The sequence below is a fragment of the Primulina eburnea genome, chromosome 6 (assembly GCF_022965805.1).
Source record: "Primulina eburnea isolate SZY01 chromosome 6, ASM2296580v1, whole genome shotgun sequence".
Taxonomy (NCBI): domain Eukaryota; kingdom Viridiplantae; phylum Streptophyta; class Magnoliopsida; order Lamiales; family Gesneriaceae; genus Primulina; species Primulina eburnea.
The window spans coordinates 3,682,819-3,705,063 of record NC_133106.1 but is presented as its reverse complement, the minus strand read 5'-3'; the positions used below and the strand labels follow the sequence as shown (position 1 = coordinate 3,705,063).

The 22,245-nt window shown below is 36.4% G+C and overlaps 1 protein-coding gene across 2 annotated transcripts; it reads right to left on the bottom strand.

The window, feature by feature from the left end:
- Positions 1-16,260: 16,260 nt before the first annotated feature.
- On the bottom strand, positions 16,261-21,763 carry LOC140833781 (rhamnogalacturonan I rhamnosyltransferase 1-like). 2 transcript variants are annotated; one of them, XM_073198186.1, is made up of 8 exons: positions 21,044-21,761; positions 20,753-20,820; positions 20,588-20,676; positions 20,346-20,508; positions 18,943-19,232; positions 17,334-17,538; positions 16,998-17,155; positions 16,261-16,901 (listed from the first exon to the last, which is right to left on the bottom strand). In XM_073198186.1, the coding sequence occupies exons 1-8, from the start codon at positions 21,297-21,299 to the stop codon at positions 16,631-16,633; spliced, it is 1,500 nt and encodes a 499-aa protein (XP_073054287.1). In that variant the 5' UTR covers positions 21,300-21,761; the 3' UTR covers positions 16,261-16,630. The 2 variants fall into 2 exon arrangements, 1 of the variants encoding a protein (XP_073054287.1); XR_012118568.1 differs by having other exon boundaries at positions 16,658-16,786; positions 16,902-17,155; positions 21,044-21,763.
- Between the last annotated feature and the right edge of the window lie 482 nt (positions 21,764-22,245).

Sequence of the window (22,245 nt, the reverse complement as noted above, 5' to 3'; positions counted from 1 at the left end):
AAGCACAATATTTTATTAAGAATACCATCGTTCCCAATTTACAGCAGAAATCATAGATCCAACTGTATCTAGCCATTCTCTAACCCAATCATTCAACTCATAGATTCGAACTCTGGCAAATGCCCTAGACTTCGAAATCTTGTCAACAACATGCCACTCCTTCCACAGCAGTGCCTCTAAAAGACATTTATCTTCTACCAAATCTCTAACATGGCTAATCTCAAAACGAGCAAGAAATTTTTGTGCTCTTCTTTCCTGAGCACGAGTAGGAATGACACCACTGTCACTCACATTCTTCAAATCTTGAATCTTCTCCCAGGTTGTCAACACCTTGTGAAAGACATATTTCTCCATTTTTATTTTAATCTCAGCTAAACGATGGGCTGACTGTTCAGTCACATGAACATGAGTGCTACTGTCCGTATCAGAATCAGACATATTGAAAGTTTAACTGATAATATATTACATTGTGATCACTACTTATAGGAAAAATGAAGAAGCCGAAGCGTTTTAAGTCATTAAATATGTCTTTCCTATTTACCAATGACTTTAAGTTATTAGTTAATAATTAATAACTTGTAACCAAATTATTAAAATTAATCCTTTATCAGTTTATCTATTTATCACAACTGATATCAGTTAGCGTTTAAGCGTTTATATCTCATACCAGATCATTGTGCTCAAAAACAAAATAAAAAGATACATTAATCAAAATAAATATTTCATTTATCCATAAATATTGGACAAGATTACATGATCATAAGTTTCTTGCACACTATTTATCCACATTCTCATCCAAACAGCTAGTGCTGAGGATGAAGTTTTGCAGAAATTATGAGAAGATGCGATGCTGTTAAGAGTCTCCAACTCCTTACGCAGCATCAACTCATAAAGGTGGCCCTCCTTGAAGGCATCCACCTCAGCAGAAATTTTTAAGTGCTTTCGCACTTCTCTTAACTGGGCCATCCGCCTAAAGGTGGTGACCCTTCCTGAGTTGTACAGGAGCTCTAGCTCCAGTAACTCTTCCCAGTAGGGAAGATTAGCATAGAAGATCTCGTCTTCTATCGCAGCTTTTTGTGCCTCAAGTGTAACTGGAACGACGCTTGAACTACTTGCTCCTGCCATTTCTTCTTAAAAGTTTTCTGCTGATACTTGTGACTAACTTTTCAGTCTTATTTATAGGCCAGGACAAGGAAAACGAAAGGACACTTCTCTCTGTGACGTTTGATATGCCAAGCACTATACTCGTCTTTAATCATTACTGTCTATTGTCCGTCATTTTTTTTATGCATTTATTTAGGGGGAATGATGGTTTAAGAAATTAACTGAGAAGACAGTTGTTAGTGAATTCCTAACTGAAAAGAGTCAGTTTTTCCTAACTGATCGTTCAGTTGAAAATTCTACTAATCTTCTCATCAAAGTTAATAAATTAAACCTATTATATTCCAAATCATATGACGTGACTATCTGCTAAATCATGATGAATTTTAAGTTTACAACGTGTACACGTTTTTAACCGCTCAAAATTGCACACACATGGCACGCGTACACTATTTTGAAAAACACAAATTACTTCGGACTGACACGTGTCCAAAAATTTGAATAGTCACAAACATATGTACAATTGCCCACCTCATTTCAGTTTTACTTTTTGATTATTCACGAACTGCCGAAAGAAAGAACATATATCCTCTCTAAATTTCTCTTTCAGCAAATTACTCAGTACGAAATGACAACTCAGATTCCCGCTTACATGCTTAATGCTATGACAATCAATTTTGGATCCATTTTATCTTTCGGAGATGAAGAGGTCAAAAAGGTGTTTCAAAAACTCGAAAATGCTGGTCTGAGAAAATTTCTGGGACAATCATCGCAGGATATATATCCAAAAGAACTTCAAGATTTCTATTCCTCTGGCAAAGTTGACTCAGAAGGTATCATAAATTCTACTGTCAATAATCAGTCGCTGACTATATCTGAAGATTCTTTTGGGGAATTATTTTCTTTACCTTGTGAGGGATTAGCACAACTGACGGATGTCAAAGCATCTGATATTGATGAAATGCAAATACTTTTATCTGCTGATGGACGGAAAATTAAAGTTTCCGATCCTAAGAAGGAACTGAAACATGAAATTCAGTTGCTTGCTGATATAATTGCTAAAGGGCTCTTAGCAAAAGCAGGATCATTTGCTGCTCTTACATTGGAAAAGTTTCAAGCTATTACCGCTATTATGACTGATCAAAAATTCAACTGGAAACGGATCATCTTCAACATACTGAAGAATATGTTTTTATCGTCAAAACAATCCAAGGGTTTTGCCGTACAAATCAGTTATCTTTTAAAAATAAGAGGTTTAGTGGATGCTGATTCTGAAAGATTATCGAAATTCAAGGTGTTCAATGCAAAGAATATCATGCCACCAAAAATCACCATGGATATTTCTCCTGCCAAATTCGTCAAGATTAAGAAGGAGATTGGAATTGATCAGGCGACTACAAAATCAGAAAAGAAAGTCAAAAATCTACCTCCACGGAAGATCACTAAAAGAAAATTGATTCTGAGTACAACTGATTCAGAGAGAACCCCATCACCTCAGATTGTCAAGAGAACAAGAACTCAAAGAGTGAGGTCATTTGCTGAAGTCACCATTGTTGCTGATCAGTCAATGACCACAGAGAGTCAGCAACCGATAGAAGCTGTTCCCTTGAACATCATTCCACCTGATGATTCAGCTAGCACAAAGAGGGAATCAGTTAGGACCAAAGCTCCCTTAACTCAGATATCTCGACCAATTGGTGTCGCACCTGCACGCCCGAAAGGCATCAAGTTTGTAGAAGTGGTGGATTCAACTCGAACTGGATTAGAAATTCCACACCTCATGAGTTCTGACAAAGGAAAAGGGAAGATGATTGAAAAATCCCGACCAACAAATCCGATTCAGACCCACATTGACCTTATTTGGGCAAAGGTTAATGATTTTGCAGCTTCAAAAATCCAAGTCTATGATGATTGGAAGGCCTACCGAACTGAAATTTTTGCCAAGAAACTGAAGAACAAATCTCAACTGAATAAATTTATTAAACTGGAAGATTATGTTCTGAAGACAGTGAAAGCAGCCTCCATTACTTTGGCTATGCAAAGGAAAAACTACTTATTTGATCAAGTGCGAGCAAAGAAGTTGGCTCAAATTATCAGCAAATTGAAGAACAACTATATTCCCACAAATCCAACTGCCTATGCTGATCAAGCAGTGATCACTCAACTAGATTCTGATCTGGTTGGGTTGCTATCTCAGATAAAATTTTGGGAAATGAATCAGGAATTAGTTATTCATCAAGGAAACTCAGACACTGATGATGAAAACGAAGATGACGAATCACTTACTGAACAGCAGCAACCATCGTCTGAACTGGCCCTTGTTACAACTGACGTACCAATTATAGAAAAACTTCCATCACCTCCGACTGAACAACAACTATACACCGAAGCTGAGCTTTCTTTTGCTCCCATTGACGAGATCATTTCAGTAATCGTTCAGGATTCTCACTTGAATAAATCTACACATGATAAAATTGATCATCCAGTTGATCAAACTGATGAAGAGATCCCTATCTCTGCAAAAGAACCAATTCAGCAAGCTTCATCTGCTGACATGAATACTCCAACGGAAAACCCTCATGCTTGTCAAGATCCTCCGATACAAGAACCAGTGCTTAATTCTCCATCTGCTATTCTTCAAACCAGTCTTTCTACTGAACAGAATTCATCTCCTCCACTTACAGTTCAAGGAGAAATAATTGAAACTGATGTTTCAATTAAAAATGTTGATGATCCAGTCTCAACTGATCACACACTAGTCGTTTCTGAACAAATCACCAAAGAAACAGGATCATCCTATCAATCTCCTCCTCAAAATGCTTCAGATATTGATCTTATTCTTGAAGAAGTCCAGCATTTATACAATAATATGGAGCAAATGATCTCTGCTATCTCTAAAATTCAGAACACCCAATTATCTCATACTCTAAAATTGGATCATCTAAATGAGTCCAACTTAGAGAAAATGAATGCTCTTAGAGTCAAAATGGACTCTCTTGTCACAACTATGGATCAAACAAAGAAGGGGTTACTCGATTCCTTATCTACAGATCAAAATGTAAACAGTCAACGATTTCAGCGACTGGAAACCTTTGTTTCAAAGCAAATGGAGTTACTACAGATCTCCTTCAACACTGTTACTTCAAGCATCACATCAGACGTCAAAATTCTCTCCCTTCACGTTCAAAAGCTAACAGACAAAATGGAGGTATTTGACAAAAAGGGGAAAACAGCTAAAGAATTATCAGAATTTATCAGATTATTATCAACTGATGTTATTTTCTTCAACTGATGTTATTCTCTCAGAATTTATATTATCTACAAGGAATTCTGTTATCTTATGATTCAGTCGCACAATCCATTATTAACAAAGAGCTGAGTCAAATCTATTGGTTTTGTCAAACACCATAAAGGGGGAAATTGTTGGAAACTGAATTCTGGAGTTTGACAAAACATAAACCAATCAACTAAATCAACTATTACATGAAAGCATATTCGGCAGCTGAACATTCAACTAAAATCAGTTGACACAAACTGATCAGTTGAGAACTGATCAGTAAAACATTCAGCCGAATATATTAAAGCTTCTCGACTGAAGATACCTTGGGAAAGATCATTCAAACAGACAAAAAGACATATCAGACAGCAACTGAATGTGGAAAGCCGCACTGCATAGAACAATGTGTTTCGGCTATCAAGATTTATACGCCGTCTTGCAATAAATGATGAAGCAGGCAATCAAGAACATTGTCCAAGAAATAATAAAGTGGCAATCAACGGATACGAGAATTCAAAATTACCGTTGGAAGAGAAGTCTATAAATATGACTAAAGAGCAGTTGACAATGACGATCATTGACCAATCTTAAACTTGCCATTACTCTGTCAAAATCTCTGCTCACTCGTATCAGATCTATTCGTAGCAATCAAGGCTACACATTGAGCAAATTAGCACTGTGAAATATTGAAAATTCAATTAAGTGCTAAGTTCAGTTACTTACAGAGATCATTGTATTATACTAAGAGTTTCAGTTCAGGCAATAGATAAGTCCTAACTGAAGTGGGTCTGTACAAGCGTTGTACTCGATCAAAGTCTTTTAGTAAATATCCTATCTTTGAGATAGAAGGGGTGACGTAGGAGTTATTCAATTCTCCGAACATCCATAAACATACCATGTTACCTTTACTTCAGCTTTTCATTTTCAGTTAGATATTCTATCTATCAAACAGTTTATTTTCCGCAACTGCTTATTCAGTTTAACTGGTTGATATTGACTGACGGGATACTTAGTTCAGTTTGTAACAAGACTGAACTATCTTTTTCGAAAAACATTTAAATTCCTATTAGTGTTTATTCAACCCCCCCTTCTAAACACTAATTAGCCAATAACCGATCCTAACACGGGGTCCGTGTCCACTACTTTCGAGACATGAAAATTACAGTACCTACACGGACCCCCTTCCGGACCTGTACACGGGGTCCGTGTCCCTTCGTTTTGGCGAGAAGATTTTTTCTATTTTAGAGTTTATATTATCTTGGCAAGTAGATTTCATATCTTGTGATTTGGTATCAATATATAGACGAATTTTATTGATTGTAAACAACTTTTGTTCATTATTGATTGAGTTTTATATAAACTTTCTTTGAGAATTCTCTCAAAAACAAGCTTAAGTTTCGTTTTAACTTTTGCGTTGTATCAAATCAAACTTATCAAAAGATTTATCTTTTGTGGCGTTTGTCAATCGAATATCACGAGGGTTGCCAAGGACGGGTTCTTTGGAGGTTCTCTTGAACACGATTGTTCCTATCGTTGATTAGGTTTTGCTAGACCGCGTGATCTAGAGGCGATTATCACACCTATCCATTACTTGTTTCAAAGATCGGGACAAATCAAAGATCTCGTGTTTCAAAGAAAGTTTAAGTTTCGTTTTAACTTTTGCGTTGTATCAAATCAAACTTATCAAAAGATTTATCTTTTGTGGCGTTTGTCAATCGAATATCACGAGGGTTGCCAAGGACGGGTTCTTTGGAGGTTCTCTTGAACGCGATTGTTCCTATCGTTGATTAGTTGTTGCTAGACCGCGTGATCTAGAGGCGATTATCACACCTATCCATTACTTGTTCAAAGATCGGGACGAATCAAAGATCTCGTGACCGGGATCGCATCAGTTTCCTATATACTGAAATGAAGCTAGAATCAAGCTCCACACACTTCGAGAAACAAGAAAATAACAAGAAGAAAGGTCAAAGAAGAAGTTGTAGCTCATGCATATCAGTAGCAACAGCAGGGGAAGAGCTTGAATTCTTCCTTACAGACTGAAATATAAGGCAAGACTACTTGGTTTAGCTTGGACAAGCTCCGATGACCTGCTTTCAAGAAGCAAGAGGCAGCGATGGAAGAAGTTGGACGAAGGAGACAGACGAGAGCAGTTGGGATGGGAAGGCTGTTGTCTTGCGAAGAAAGAAATGAATTGTGTGTGTATATATTTATTTATTTATATTAATTTATACTTAAATGACCCGCTTCAATTATTTCAATTCTCGTGTGTTATTAAACTCCAATATATATTTTAATATCGTATATAATTTTGATATTTTCTAATACATATTTTTTTAAATCGCAATAAAATTATTTGACTTAATTAGTTTAATTTCGTAATTTAAAATAATTATTTCTAATTATTGACAAATATTGGTTAACTAAATTCAGGTTCTCACAAGGTCTGTCTCTCATGAAACACATTAGGAAATATATTGTATATTCTAAAAAGTTTCCTAGTTGAATTAGCCATCTAAAAATAAGAATAAATGTCGCTTGAACTTGATTCTAGCATGTGTTGTAAACATTATGTTTCATTGGTAAGGGCTTAGAGATGTTCATTTGAATACATAAACGATCATTTCATGTTGCACTGAACAACTCTTCATCGGACTGTCCAAGTAGTTATCAGTTATCGAGTGGAATAATCCACGGTAATGGATGTACACTATTTTTCATTTGACCCGAAATACGTAGATGCTCTACATACTAACATGCACTTTGATCTTTTTACCGACTCCATTTCGGCCACACCATAAATTAGAAAACAAAATATTAACCACCACTATTTCACTGCACCGCCGCAATGCCATCGGATTTCTGAAATTCCAGCTATCCAATCTAGATGCAAGATTCGTTTAGATCTCTAGTGCGATCTATACGAGAAACAAAGTTTCTGATTGTAGACTTGATTTGACGATTGAAGGAAGAAGATCGGTTCGTAGATATTTACGAGAAGAGTTATGTCTACTTAAAACCCGGAATAGTTGGAGTCGATGTTAGATACACAATTGTAAATCATATTTAAACAATTCATGATTTAAACACCTTATGAATTGTTTAAATCATATGACATCCAAGGAACATATTGACCGTCAAAACTAATTTTTTTTTTAAATTTCGTTGTGTCTTAGGTATTGTAAAACGGTACTCCAACAAAGAATCCACGCATCCATAACGGATCCAATGATTTAACTAAGTTTTCCATAAAAAAAATGTCTCAATTTGGCCACTTGCTTATATAAAGGATACATAGTTAAGGGTGGTATACTGTACCGTAACAAAAATTACGGTATAAAAAAATTTTATATCGATACTGCAATGAAATCAGTATACCGAAAATTTTGGTATATATAACTAGCATATTAATTATACCAAAATTGTATGGTATACCGAGATATTGGTCAGTATATGTCATTTTACACCCCCAAAAAAACCTTATCTTTTTAAAATTTAGAAATTTATTGTTTAAAAATATTTAAAATTTTTATATATTGCTTCGTTATTTCGGTATTCTTGTATATACCAAAGTTTTCAAATTTCATACCGTTACCGTACTGAAAAATTTGGTATCATTACCGTATCGTACCGAAATCTTTGTTATATCGAAAATTCAGTATTTTTTCTCACCATACACATGGTCCTCAATTCATATTAGACGTGCCATAAAATAAATAACATGGTGACCAACTTGCAGTTCGAAGGGTGGTCGAGTTGGTTTCTTGTTGTCAACCAACCGTGCCAACTTATGTGTTTATCAATGAGATGACACTCATTTATTCTATATACAATTTTGATATATTTCATCATATCTAATGGATGAGTGTCATGTCATCGGTGGATAAAGAGATTGGCACGGTTGGTAGCAAAACTAAAGAGACTTTTTGGGAAAAAAAATTACGCTTAGAAATATAGTCAACGCAAGTTTCAAAAAGTACATCATTTTAGAGTCCACTCCGGATAATTTTTTTTAAAAAAAAAAAGAAGAAGAAAAATTCATGTTTGAATATTTAATATCGATTTTTCCATTTTTTTTTTTTGAATAGACTAAATTCAGGTGAATATCAAATTACTTTATATAAAGTTAAAAAAAATCAATAAAAACTGTGATGGATTTCAGATATATTCATCTTTGATTTCTTTCAAAATTCATCTTAAACTCATTCACAAATCAAATCAAATATAGTTTGGTTCGGTAGGTATACCGATTTTTTAAAATAACTGTATGCCATACCGAATTTTGGTATTGGAAAAATGATATTATTATTGCATCGAAATTTTGATATGTGGTACGATATCAAATAAATACCGCATATACCAAAACTATAAAATAACATAAAAAAAACTTTTGCAATACAAAAAAAATAATAATAATAATTTACGTTACTCAGCCTATTTATTTAGTAAATCGAATATATGGATGTAAACGAACCAAACCGTTTGTGAGCTATTCGAAGCTCGATTCGATAAAAGCTCATTTGAGCTCGTTTAATGAGGCTCGTTAAAATAAACAAACCAAACTCAAGCTTTACAGTATTCGGCTCGTTAGCTCGTGAACATATTCGTTGGTAAGTTCATGAGTAATCTTTTAGATGAAAAAATAATAGTTTTGATATTTGATTTATTGATTTTGCATATTATTTATGAAATATATAGAAAAATCTATTAAATTTATTAATTATAATAAATTTACAAATTTAATAAGAATAATATTTTTTTTAACTATATAATTTACTTTTAAATTAATTTAATGAAAATTTAAATGTATAATTCATATTTATTAAGCTTGTTTAGGCTCGATAAAGGCTTGAATAAGTTCGTGAGACATGCATATATTCGTTAAATAAAGCTCGAGCTCGGCTCGATTATAAACGAACCAAGCTCAAACATTCAAGAGCTCGGCTCGACTCGACTCGATTACATCTCTAATCATATGCCAACAAAACTACATGTAACAATCTGCCTGCAATATGCTAAAAAAATTACCTATTCATCTGCAATATGCCAACAATTCCTAGAACAAAAATATTAATATAAGTTTTAAACACTTTTTTCATAACAAAACAAGAATCACATGCAGCACATTTTATTTTAAAAAAAAAAAATCACCTCATCAACTAAAGTGTCCAAAATCTAAATGCATAATTAGAAATATAGCTAAAAATATATTTATTATAAAAATGTTGTTCGGTATTTCGATATATACCAAAATACTGAGATTTTACAAATCTCATGTTGTTACCAATTTCGAAATTTGTATATCATACCGAAATTTTCTATTTACCGTTAATATCAATCAATATATGCTATATTTTTCAGTGCAATAAAATATATTGAATTTTTTTTCTTCACGCTTAAACAAATCAATTTTTCTAAACTCAACTTGAGAGTGCATTTGGATGGATGTATTTGAGTCATGGGGAGAATATTTAAAATCATAGTCTTTGAAATCAATGGATTTTAGATGATTAGGTTGTGAAATAGATTTCAAATTAGAGAAAAAAAAATTATGTATTGACAAACACAATGGATTTTGAATCATTAATTCAAATTTTGATCCAAATGAATACAATGGAACTGAAATCTTAAATCGTTTAGAGCCTGTTGGATAAATGAAATAATAAAAGAGAAGAGTGGTAAAGGAAGTGAGAGTTGTCCCACATTGGGAAATTAGCCTAGGTGAGTCTCCCTCATAAGCTCTTAGTTTGAGCCATGGGTTTGGGCCCCAAGGGATACCAGAAGTTTTTAGACGGGAGAAAACGCTAGTAGGCTAGGTCTCGATGAATTAAACACACACGCGCCTGCCCACCCGGCTCGGCGCGGTGAGGTGAGGTGCGGTCTTTGACCAATATTAATCTTTTTGGACCAAATTTATTTGGAAATTAAATTTTATTGGTAGTACTCGCGCCAAGATGATGCATACGGACATGAGTAGGACCGCGTATGTGCCGATTCCGCGCTTGCTTCTGGTTCGGTGGCCAACAAACAAAGCAACGCGCGCGGCCGCGCAGCTTCCCGTGTGGGTGCACGCGCATTGATGTGCCTGGAGGACAGAAAGCGGCGCACGGGTGCGCGCGTTGTTCTGGCGCCTTGCTGAGCGCAAACAAAACGTTGCGCGCGGCCTGCGCGTGTTGTCGCCCGGCTGCGCGCGCTGCGCTGTTTCTGAAATCATGTGCGTCCCTTGGAATTCAAAGCTTCTATTCTTGGCTGATTTTGCACCAAACAAGGTGTTCCTTGACTAAAGTTGTGACTCTTCTACGCATCCGGTCCGGAAAGACGCGTCTCTTCTACGCATCTGGTGGTCATTTATAAATATTCCTCTCCTACATCATTGTTGTGGTTCGAAAAATTGTCATCTCATATAGTTGCATTTTTCTCTCTTTTATACTTGAAAGTTGATGCATAATTTTGGTCGTTGAAATCAAGAGTTTGTTGTGCTACTACTCTGGAGATAAGTCGTTGTATCTTAGAGACGATTGCCGTCAACGTAAAGCACTTGTATACAGGCAATATCGTCTTGCGGATAAATGATTTATCCTTGCCTCGGCTTAAAGAATTGTTTTTGTTGCTCTGTTCCAGAATTTCGAGAAGTACACTGTAACGTACCATACTTTTCATATTCAAAATTTGCGGAAAAATTAAAAATTTCTTAAACATAAAATAACATTCAAAGTTTGCCACAAAAATATCCCAACCAAGTCCCCCATAAGACATGGCGGTTCAAAGTACTACAATAAAATTTGCTCACAAAAGTTTTGCTCAAAGTATTTCCCTTCAAAATATGAAGTCAGAGTAAATTAACATTTGCATAAAAACATAAATATTGCGGTCCTCGGGTCTAGCCTCTCGCTCAGTCCAAGCCTGCCCCTTGGTCGCCACCTCCTGTCTCCTCATCAACATACTCACCTGCATCGATCAAGTCTAGTGAGTCTAAAGACTCAACACGTATAAACTGGAAATATCAAGTACTACATAATAAAACCACATGCAACTTTAAAATAGGACATACATACTTGAAACCTTGAACTTGCCATAAACTGAACATACATACATAACGTAGACGTGCCATAACGTGAAAACTTTTCATAAACATGCTTGCATACTTGTACATACTTGAACATACATGAACTTCATAATTTTGCGTAGAGGATGTTTCAAAGCAAGTGACCCATACATAATAAACGCCTGATCAGACACACCACAGTACTGGGCTGACAGGGACGTATCCACTGCCGCATACATGAGATCCCCGTTCATAATTTAACGGGCTGGTTGGTCCCCGTTCATAATTTAACGCTTTCCAACCACGATCTAACCCGTTCATAATTTAACGGGGCGGAGAGGTCCTCGGCCACGTTCACCGACTTCCAAACCCATTCATAATTTGGTCACAAGACATTCAGCATACCTCAAAAACTTAAAATATTTCCTTTGCACGTCATACATACTTACCTGACGTTGAGGGATTCGTTGGACTTCAACTGGGGCTGTTGCTGCACATACTAGCATGTAATTGCATACTTAACTTGGATAACTTAGACGTAGAAATCATACGTACTCTCGAGTTCAATCACTACTTAGGACATTCTACAATTTCCCATGGCTTGACCTTGTAAATCGTTGTACTAAACCATGACATCAAACCTCAAACGTGTTATAATATTTTTCCCAAAATATGAAGGACACGGACCCCGTGCCTACCTCCGTGTAGGGGTCCGTGTAGACTCGGGTGAAAGGTTCGGAAAGAAGGGTGGACACGGATCCCGTGTCAGGGTCCGTGTGGGTACTGCCTGGTGTGTGTGTCGAAAAATAAGGGCACGGACCCCGTCTATAGGTCCGGGTCAGGGTCCGTGTACCTACTGTGAAGGGAGTACTCGGAAAGGGGAGGGGCACGGACCTCGTGCCAGGGTCCGTGTCCGAGGTCCGTGTACCTACTGTGGTCGCGAATTTACGAAATTTATGTACATGCTTTGCTTAACATCCTAGACTCGATTACACGGACTATGAAACGACACCCCGAGACCCACCTTAGCATGCCATAACATCAACCAAATTCGTACAAACATCCAAAGCAATGAGTTCACCTTACAACACATACAATTCAAAGCATAGCAATTGACACCAATTCGTTTCCCACGACTCCTAACGCATTCGAGTGCCTATCGACACTATACGACGTATCAAATAACATCCCAACATCATACTAATCATACCTAGACGCAGCAACGATCACCCGTCGATCCCCAACGAAGCCTGCAACAAAAACTTCAAGAACACAATTTTCAGTAAAAGTCGCAGTTTGAGCAGTCCCACGAAAAGTTCTACAATTTTATAGTTGATACAAAAATCTCGAATTTTATATCAAATCGAAGGTATCGAAAAGTTCTACAATTTTATAGTTGAAAGTTTCTCAAAATCCCGACAGAAAAATCGCAGTTTTCATCAGAACAGTAAGTTACGAGATTTCAGATCTAAAAAATATTTCAAACGCATTCAAACCATTTTCCGCTCAAACGACGAACGTCACACATGAGTTTTCACGCATAAAAATAACCCAACGCATACTATGACAAGATCGATGCAGAAAGAACAGAATATACGTGCCTTTTGATGTATAAAAATACCGATACGACGATACTGAAGCGTAGACGGTGCGAGGCTTGATCCGGGACGAACGTAGCGTTAAAATCTTGCGATGAAAACTCTCGAAAATTGATGGAATGGTGAAGGGGGTGGGGCGGCTGCTGAATGCTATGGAACCCTAGGTTTCTCTCCTTTTAAAAATCTGAAAATAAGATGTGTAGGGTGTGTTGTGTGTTTTAGTGTGTGTAAAAATATGTAAGTGTGTGTGAGTGTGTGTAACGTGTGTGTGGGTTTTTAATTAGGAGAATTTAGTGCTAAATTAACTAATTAAATAATAATTAAAGGTTGACACACACTAATTTAATCAAACTCCTCTATTAAAATAATTACATACTAATTTTAAAAGTTCTAAATTCTTAAATTACTAAATACATAAATAAGGCTTTTAAAATACTAAAAAATTAATAAATTATTTAAAATGCCCCACTCCTAACTTAAAATAAAATACCACACTTTAAATTGCTAAACACCGTCACCGGTCTTTTCCTCGATCCCGCCTCGAATAATCGCCTGAAACATGAAACTCGAAAAGTATTTTAACGTGCATCAATTAAACATAAATATTAAAATAACGCAAATTCTTAAATCGTTAATTAAAACTCAAATCAATGAATTAAGCATGCATTAAAACCATTTAATAAAATACATAAGGAATTTAAATGTGGATCTCAAATTTCGGGACGTCACATACACATCCCAAACAACAGAGCCCAGACAACCAACTTGCAGATCTTTAAGCCGACTAAGAGCTTCCCGAATTCCCAACGCTTGTGCAACTTCTGGGGTGCATTTTGCTGGGATGCTTCCATGCGCGGCGGTGATCAGGAAACCTTGTGAGTCCCTAAGAACTCATTCATAACCCGCATGGAAAGGGTTAGAAAAGATAGCCGCATCGACATTACTTTTCACATGTCCGGCCGGAGATCACTTGCTCCAATGTATTTGTGATAGGCTCAGATCGATAGCATCTTCACGTCTTCGTAATCAAAATCTTGTAGTAATCCCCTTTGCAGACCTGGGAACACTCTATGATCTTGATGCTGTCCTGCACTATGTATTTTTAGTATCCTCGAGCTAATGTGATTTTCTACTCTACAACTCATGAATTCACTTTTAAATTTTACTTTTTTGTTATTTATTTGTTTCAGATCAACCACAATGCCAAGAAGATCATGCCTATGAGGTTAGAGGACCTGCAGGCCTTTTCTCCTGGGATTACCTGTTTGCGTTGAGGAGTCCTTTAGCACTCAAGGTTGGTGAGCAGGTGAACTTCATTAGTAAAGTCTTGAGTCCCTTCTATGTTAGAGTTCAATAATTGACCTGTTTGCATTAGGCTTGTAACCCATTTTGACATGAAAGGTTTTTATCGAATATGATCTGAATAAGAGTAATGCTGATATGGATCTGGACTATGGGTTTTTGCCTCAACATCAAGCCGTAATGCTTTCACGTTGACATCGGAAATATTGGAGAGTACTGGTAATTTTTATGCTGACAAGTTGGATATAGCTGAGATGAATGATTTAGGGGAAACAGCTTATTTTGACATTAAGTACGGCCAATCTCTTCCAATGGCTCTGCTTCCATATCTTCGGCTGGTAGCAATGGGTGAAACCGATACTTTTCTTCTGGAGACGATTTTCAGAAACTCCACTTGGGGGTTTCTTGAATTGCCAGTTAGCCGTGCAAATGAAGAGCTAATATGTCAAACGGTTTGCCGAACATGTGAATCTGCGATATCTGGTTATCATACGACCATCGAAGAGGTAATCCGTTTATCCTTCTTGTTTCATCAACATGACTTCCCGATAGGGATGTAAATAAACCAAACTGTTCGCGAGCTATTCGGAGCTCGGCTCAATAAAAAGCTTGTTTGAGTTCGTTTGTTAATCATATCAAACCAAACTCAAGCTCGATTTTGAGCTCGACAACTTAATCAAACCAAGCTCAAGCCTAAGCGTATTCGGCTCGTGAGCTCGCAAACATGTTCGTTAATAGGCTCGAACTCGGCTCGTTTAGGTGACTCGTAAGCTCGAGCTTTACTCATTTGTTGAGTTGACAAATAAAAATATTAGTACTAATAAAAGTTAAACTTTTATGTCTAATATAAAATTAGTTCATAGATATATTTAATTTTAACAAGCTCGAATCAAGCTCAAATTCGAGCTCAATTGTATGTTTTACGAGCTCGAAAACGAGCCGAACTCAAGTCAGACTTGTTAAATATGATAAACGAGCTATTAATAAACCAAGCTCGAGTCCGGCTTGATTAACATGATAAACGAGCTTTTAACGAGTCGAACTCGAGCTTTTCACAAACTTAGTAGTTTCAAGACAAGTCGAATTCTAGCCTGATGATAAAACTAGAATAAGCTCGAGCTTGAGCTCGAGCTCGAGCTCTATCAATCTTAAACGAGCCAAACTCAAGCCAGATGATAAAAGCTCGAATCAAGCTCGAGCTCGAGCTTGAATTAATCTTAAACGAGCCAAACTCAAGCCTGGTACTGTTCGGCTTGGTTTGGATCATTTACATCCCTACTTCCCAAACAAAAATAAACATTCAAGCAAATTACAGGATGAAAAGCTGAAGGAGGGAGGAAATCTTGGTCCAAGGCTTCAGATAGCAGTTGGTTTAAGATTAGGAGAGAAAAGGGTATTACAACAAATTTATGATGTCTTCAAGGAAACGGAGTTGGAATTAGATGTACTGGAATATCACCAGAAAAGGAGACTTGAAGATCTCGGTCTGGTCGGGGAGCAAGGTGATATAATCTCCTGGAACCAAAGTAAAGGGGATAACACCGATTTTCTTATGGAATCTAATGATTTCTCCAAGAAAGCGAACTTATGTTTGCATGCGCAAATTTGTGACAAGATTTCTGAGGAACTGCAGAAGCATTTCACAGCACATTTTGGTAATTTATTGAAGAAACGGGGATTGAAAACACAGATAACAGGAAGTTTGTTTGGGTTGTATTGAGTTCTACTTCTTGTTAAATAGTTACACAGATTAAGGAATTTTAAGATTGTTTTTGCGTTGTGTGGTTATCTACTGCCTATTGTTAACAGGTGCCAAATCTACATCGTGAATGTTAAAAGGGAATCCACGTTTCAATATACCAGACCCGAAATTGAGTATAAAGCAAAATTTATGTTTATTCCACAACACATCCTTTCGATGAATGAGTTAGTTCTGCCCGTGACTTTCTCGTGATACAGATTACAAGGAAACTAGTGTATAATATAGCTGTGGTATCAAGGTGGTACACTGCTTCAACAAATAAGGGAAAAGTAAGGCAAAAACACACCAACAAAATGACTACCGGCACTAAATCCTTGAGGGAGTAGCACGTCTTCTTCTCCCATTTTGACCTTCTTCCATGCCCAGCAAGAACATTCAATCAAACATCTTGCTATTTCCTAAAATGAATTTGGGCGCCTTTGATGTCCTTGTCATTCTAGCTTGGCTTATAAAAAAGGAATTAATTTCTTTCATTTCGCCACTAAATGCACATATGCAGGTCGAGTTTCTGAATATCTTTGAAATTTCAGACATGTTTCACCGGACTATACTGTGGTTGTATCGCCAGGGCTGGATGAGTACCCACACCCCGTACCTTTACATAGACATTCTTGCGGATTCGCATAGAAATACTCTTCTTCTTTAGGCTTGTCTGCGATAATCCTTCTATGAATTGGCTGACCCGTTCTTTTTTCATGTGCCTGCCGAACAGCAAAGGAAAATTCATCCCATGATAAAGTTCCATTTTGATGTAAATCCAACAATTCAACAAGTTTGGTACGATTCAGTTGGAAGGTCTTTTTGAACCCATGATACCTGCAAAAGATGGGATGAGAAATATCCTTGGAGATGGTTTCGAATTAATCTCGTTAAGAGTATTATATCCATTATTTCAAACTTCAAACTGGTTACCTACGATGACCTTCCACGATTCTTGCCATATTTCCATCATATGTGGGAACAAAAATATCGCTGGCAACAGAAACCATGAAGTCAAGAGCTGCCATTTGAGACGAATGATTCTGGAACTGCCGCAAATCTTCAGGATCTAGCAGCATCTCTTTTTTCAACTGTATTAACAATTATGGCAAAATTTTCGATAAATGACAAACTCACCGATAGAAAAAGAGCACGAAAGGTAAATCATGGTCTACTTTTTGCTAAATGACTCCGCCTCTCACACTCACGTGAGCACTAATTTCGATAGGCACCAGGAGAAAAAAAGATGTGGAAAATGGCATGACTCACAATCCTCGGAAAGGCAGCTCTTAGTGTTGCAAGTCTCCTTTCATTACCATAGATTTCACCGGATGCAATATAGATCTGAATCTTTTTATCGAAATCCAATGCTTGCAAAACCAAAGCTGTCTCTTCGGGGGTAAGAGGACATAAGCCATGAGATCTTTTCTCTTCTGATACTATTTCTTTCTCTCTCCACCAAGGAAATGCATACCTAATCAAGAATGACATCAAGAAATCAAATGAAGCAGCTAAAAGAAAGGAAAGGTAGGGGTGAGGGTTGGAGAACCCGGATTGCCAACATTACCAGGAGATAAAGGAATAGAACGAGTTGCAAAATTACATTGCTAAAAGCCCCCAGAAATAAGATAAGTACGTCAAGAAATTCCATTATCATAGTTTAGACATCAAGATTTGTATCATCATCATTGCCATACCAAAATGAGCATCAAATGTATCTGGATTCTTTATTCCCAAGTGAGTGGCCTAATTGAACACTAAATAGCAATTTTTCTTAAGTTCTCTTAAAATTTAAAACCTTGCAAAGACTGGAGTCGAGGAAGTCCCAGACTTGTATAAATAATAGAAATAGGTATAGAGAGAGAGTTGGTCCTGACATCCGAAGCAAAACCAACTGGATAATACCAACCACCCAAACTTTGACAAAGAGAGACAAAAGGCAATGATGATGCAGCTTCCACAACTAGATAGGGCTGGTCTAGGACTAAATTAAACTTAGTTAATAAGCATACCTAACCACTGCAACAACAGCAAATGCTAAGAGGGGTTGTTTAGTTCCCTCGAATGGTAAAATCACCATCTATTGGCCACGAAAGAGATAAATTGACAAGATGATGGACATGAATCCTGTACTTATTTCTGGAGAACTTTAAGCAGGGTGTCTGGAAACAAAAGCACATGAATGGATTCAAACATTTTAATATGGTAGAAAGCTCACTGTTGGATGATAAAATAGCAATCTTGAAGTATTAAATTATGAAAGTATTTCGATAGTATTCACAAACTCGATTACTGTAAATCTTAAGCTCGCGTGACTTCTCTCTCTCTTTTTAAAATCCTGCCAAACTTACCCATTTATTAATCTTTCTCTATCAGGAAGTAGAAAACACCCCCGCCCTCACTCAATTTGTGAAAAGTGTCTAACCAGGCGTATAAACAAGTTCTGCAAAATATAAAGGTTTGTCTATTATATAAAGCTCATCTACATGAGGCCTTGATTACAGGGGCCACGTGGGATTTAAGTAGAAACAGTAAAACACATGGTAGAAATTAGAATAATTCAAAATACAGTATCTACATAAGACAGTATAGCGCAATGTTGCAGAAGTGGAGAAACATCATTTTCAAGTATTGTGAGTCTGTGACCGTTATTAGGATAGTATTTATGATATTTGAGTTTTAGAACAAATTTCCAAAAGATATATGTATTAGTTTCCTTGATCAAAACAAGAAACTCAGGTACATTAACACATTTTAAAAAGTGAATTTTTCTGTCACCGTGAAAGAAATGTTATAGAAACGAATTTTTGACTTTTGTTCTCACAAGTATATCCATATATAATTACTGGATAATGGTTGAATTCCTAGAAGCAGTTACCTCAGTCGTTTGAGATTATCTGCTTCCTCGTCGGTGCAGCCATGAGTGCAACCTGAGAATGCCAGCATATCCATCTCATATCTCAAATGCAGCGCTAAATAAGGTCCATTCTGTTGAATAATATGAATCAACTTATTTCCCAAGGCCTCAATTTCATGCGTGAACTTTAACGCATGAAAATTGACACGACATCTAAGTCTCTGGAGCTCCAGAGGGATCCCATTATTTGCCAGCCGTGAGTCTGTTCGGTTAAATTGAATCACCTTGTGCTTTTCAAAGAGAGGCAGAAGCTGTATGGTGTATACATAAAAAATAATAATGTCCAATAGATTACCAATTTGTGAAAAGATTACTAAGAAAAACATGAAGAGACAGAAGTTACATCTTAAAGTAACGTTGATATAAAATATGCTGCTCAAGTTTTAGACAGAGTTCAAATTTTCTAAGCAATTTGTGCCCCATATCATAAGCCTTAGAGGGCAACATGTGATGGAGTTTGTAAAAACAAACAAATTATGGAGTAAGAACTGTAAGGCAGGCTGCAACCAAGACAAATTTATAAGAAACGTAATTTGGGAATACTGTTGTAATTTATGTAGCTCTAAGATGCTACTATATACATGTGTGTCGTGTCAAACTTTGTAATTGTATTAAAGCTTCCAGAAGAAGTAAAATGAATTTTATTGCGACAGGAGTGGATTTTCTTTTTTCATTTACTCATCGTGTGTCTTCATTTATTTGCTTTTCTTTTCGATTTTTAGTTTGTTGTTCCTAACACAACATTTCTCTCTCTACTAAATTATGATATTTAACAATTCAAACGTAGCCCTTCTCTCTTACCTTCAAATATGTTTAATTTCTCATACATCGATCTCATTAATTTAATTGAATATTTAACACTGAAATTGAACAAAATCCAAAAAAAAAAACACCTTCTATGTTTGCATAAACAAAAATTTTGAGATTGGAAACAACGTTGATATGTTGTTAGAGAAGCTTGTGTGTCATTAATTGATCTTGCAAAGAGCTTCCATATTGAAGCTAATAATAAACAAAATGAAATCATTGTTCCCTATTCTGCACTTTCGAATATTCAAATCAAAATAATTTTGAGGTTATCACTTGCATCTGAAGTGCATTTGATATTTTGCTTCAAACTGATCATATTTAACAAGAAACAACTTCAAAAATAAAAAAAATCACTTTGTTTCCCTTTGCTGCTGCATGCATAGATGAGATACAAACCAAAATGAATGTAAAAATAACTCGTGCAAAGATGGCATAGCTCTCTGATCTTTTATACATAAACAAAGAAAACAACAAATACATTCCAGTTTCACATGGTTTATTAAAAAATCGGACTGAAATTAAAACATATTTGTGATGATACAAATTATACTGACCTGTTGCAGGTAGTATCGCTCACTTGACCAGCTAACTGGAGACATCACGAGTGGTTGATATCCATATCTCAGGCCAAATCTCTTTGGTAACCTCTTGATAATTTGAACTTCATCTCTTAATGAATCGATGAAATGTTTCACATCAAAAATGTCCTCAAAATTGCTACACAATAAACCACTTAGTTTCTAAATGCATGAATGAAATATATATGAAAGCAAATACTCCATTTCACAATAACAACCTGGGATCAGCCCAGAATGACGTCTTATCAAGCTCGGGAACAACCAATGTAAGATTTAAAAGCCGGGCAACTGTTACCATATCACAAATCTGATGTTTCAGGCAGCTAATTAGCCAAAGGAAACATAATAAGTAAAATATGGAGAAAGAAATGTATAAAACTTACTGCAGATCGCATTTGATTCAAGCCGCCATTGCAAGAGACTTTTAGAAAGCCATTGCTTGTGTAATTCCCTTCAAGATATTATGTTAAGTTAAACAACTTGCACATGCTAACTATGCCACATAGAAGTCCAAACCACATTTAAAATTTTGAAATCCTTCTACATTGCAGTTCTTGCATACATAGCAAAGCAGCAACAAATCAGATTAAATCAAAAGAATCAAGTAATAAGCAAACAATGCATCAACTCAAAAACCACAATCAACCCGCTTAGACCTAAAAAACGCTACTCACTGGCAGGAACTAGAGGCGGAAGGGAAGAAGGCAAAGATCCCTCAACACGAATCAACATTTTCGTGAAACCCGGGATTCCGCCTAACAAATGGGGGTGCCACAGCTCTCCAACTGTAACAAGTTGAACCAAACACGTCCATATTAAAATGCTAGAACACACCCTAATAAACCAAACTTGCAATCTCGTCCTCGGCGTAGCATTCCCCTGTAATGGCAGCACTTTTTCTACAAATCTCTCCGATCTAACCCCCTCCATTTAACCCTCATTTCCGACGCCAAGAATTCATCACGGATGATTCAAGCAGCTAGTATAACACGAATCTTGTTCACAAACAGTGGTCTTTAACCACAACAACATGTGCACCTCCCTGTATCATGAAATTTGAAATGTGGGCTGGCCGAAGATTCAAACTTTGTCGCACATCAGGGAGTTCGCACAAAACCCAATTCACAAAAATCTGGAGACAAAAATACTTCTATTTTTTAAATGAAAAATATATGTACGTAGGGGATATTCGCAACAAGATTGAGGAGGTGGGATTCCTATGAAAAAGGGATGAATCGATAAATCTAAACAGGTAACGGTGAATTTCACGAGGAAGAAAGAAGTGGAATTAATGAGGAGTGATTCTCAAGAAAGGAAAAAAAAAAAGCCAAAAAAAAAAAACCAATCAAACTCTTTTTTCTCTGATTTTCCAAAAATGATTTATAGTTGGGGTGTGCAAAATAAGGACAAAAACACACACACTCTCCCCTTTCCACTCTCTTACACTGAATTCTAAAAAAAAAAAATTTAGGTAATCTCCAACCACAAAATCAATTTTGGTGTAGATTTTACATTAAAATAGTATGATTTCTGCACCAAATACAACATTCATCCCAACTCAGGTTTTTTTTAAAAATAATTTAAATTTTAAAATCAATTTCAAAACTAATTTAAAAAAAAAAGGTCTTTCAAAACTAATGCACGCTGCACACGTGGAGCAGTGTCCGTGCTTCGTAAGCGCGGACGCTGCCCAGGTGGAGCCACGTGTGCGCGACGGAATTTTTACGACGGAATATATCTCTTAACTCGTCGCTAAAATCAACTTCGCGATAGTTTTTACAAACCGTCGCTAAATTGAATCGGCGACCGTTTATAACCGTCGCTAATATTCGCGACTGTTTATAACTGTCGCGATTTCAAATTTTGGAATTTTTTT

Coding starts and splice junctions, on each gene's coding strand:
- LOC140833781 (XM_073198186.1), bottom strand. CDS start 21,299: ATGGAGGGGGTTAGATCGGAGAGATTTGTAGAAAAAGTGCTGCCATTA. Junction 20,509..20,587: donor TCATTCTGGGCTGATCCCAG/GTTGTTATTGTG, acceptor TTTATTGTGTAG/CAATTTTGAGGACATTTTTG. Junction 19,233..20,345: donor AGCGATACTACCTGCAACAG/GTCAGTATAATT, acceptor TACACCATACAG/CTTCTGCCTCTCTTTGAAAA.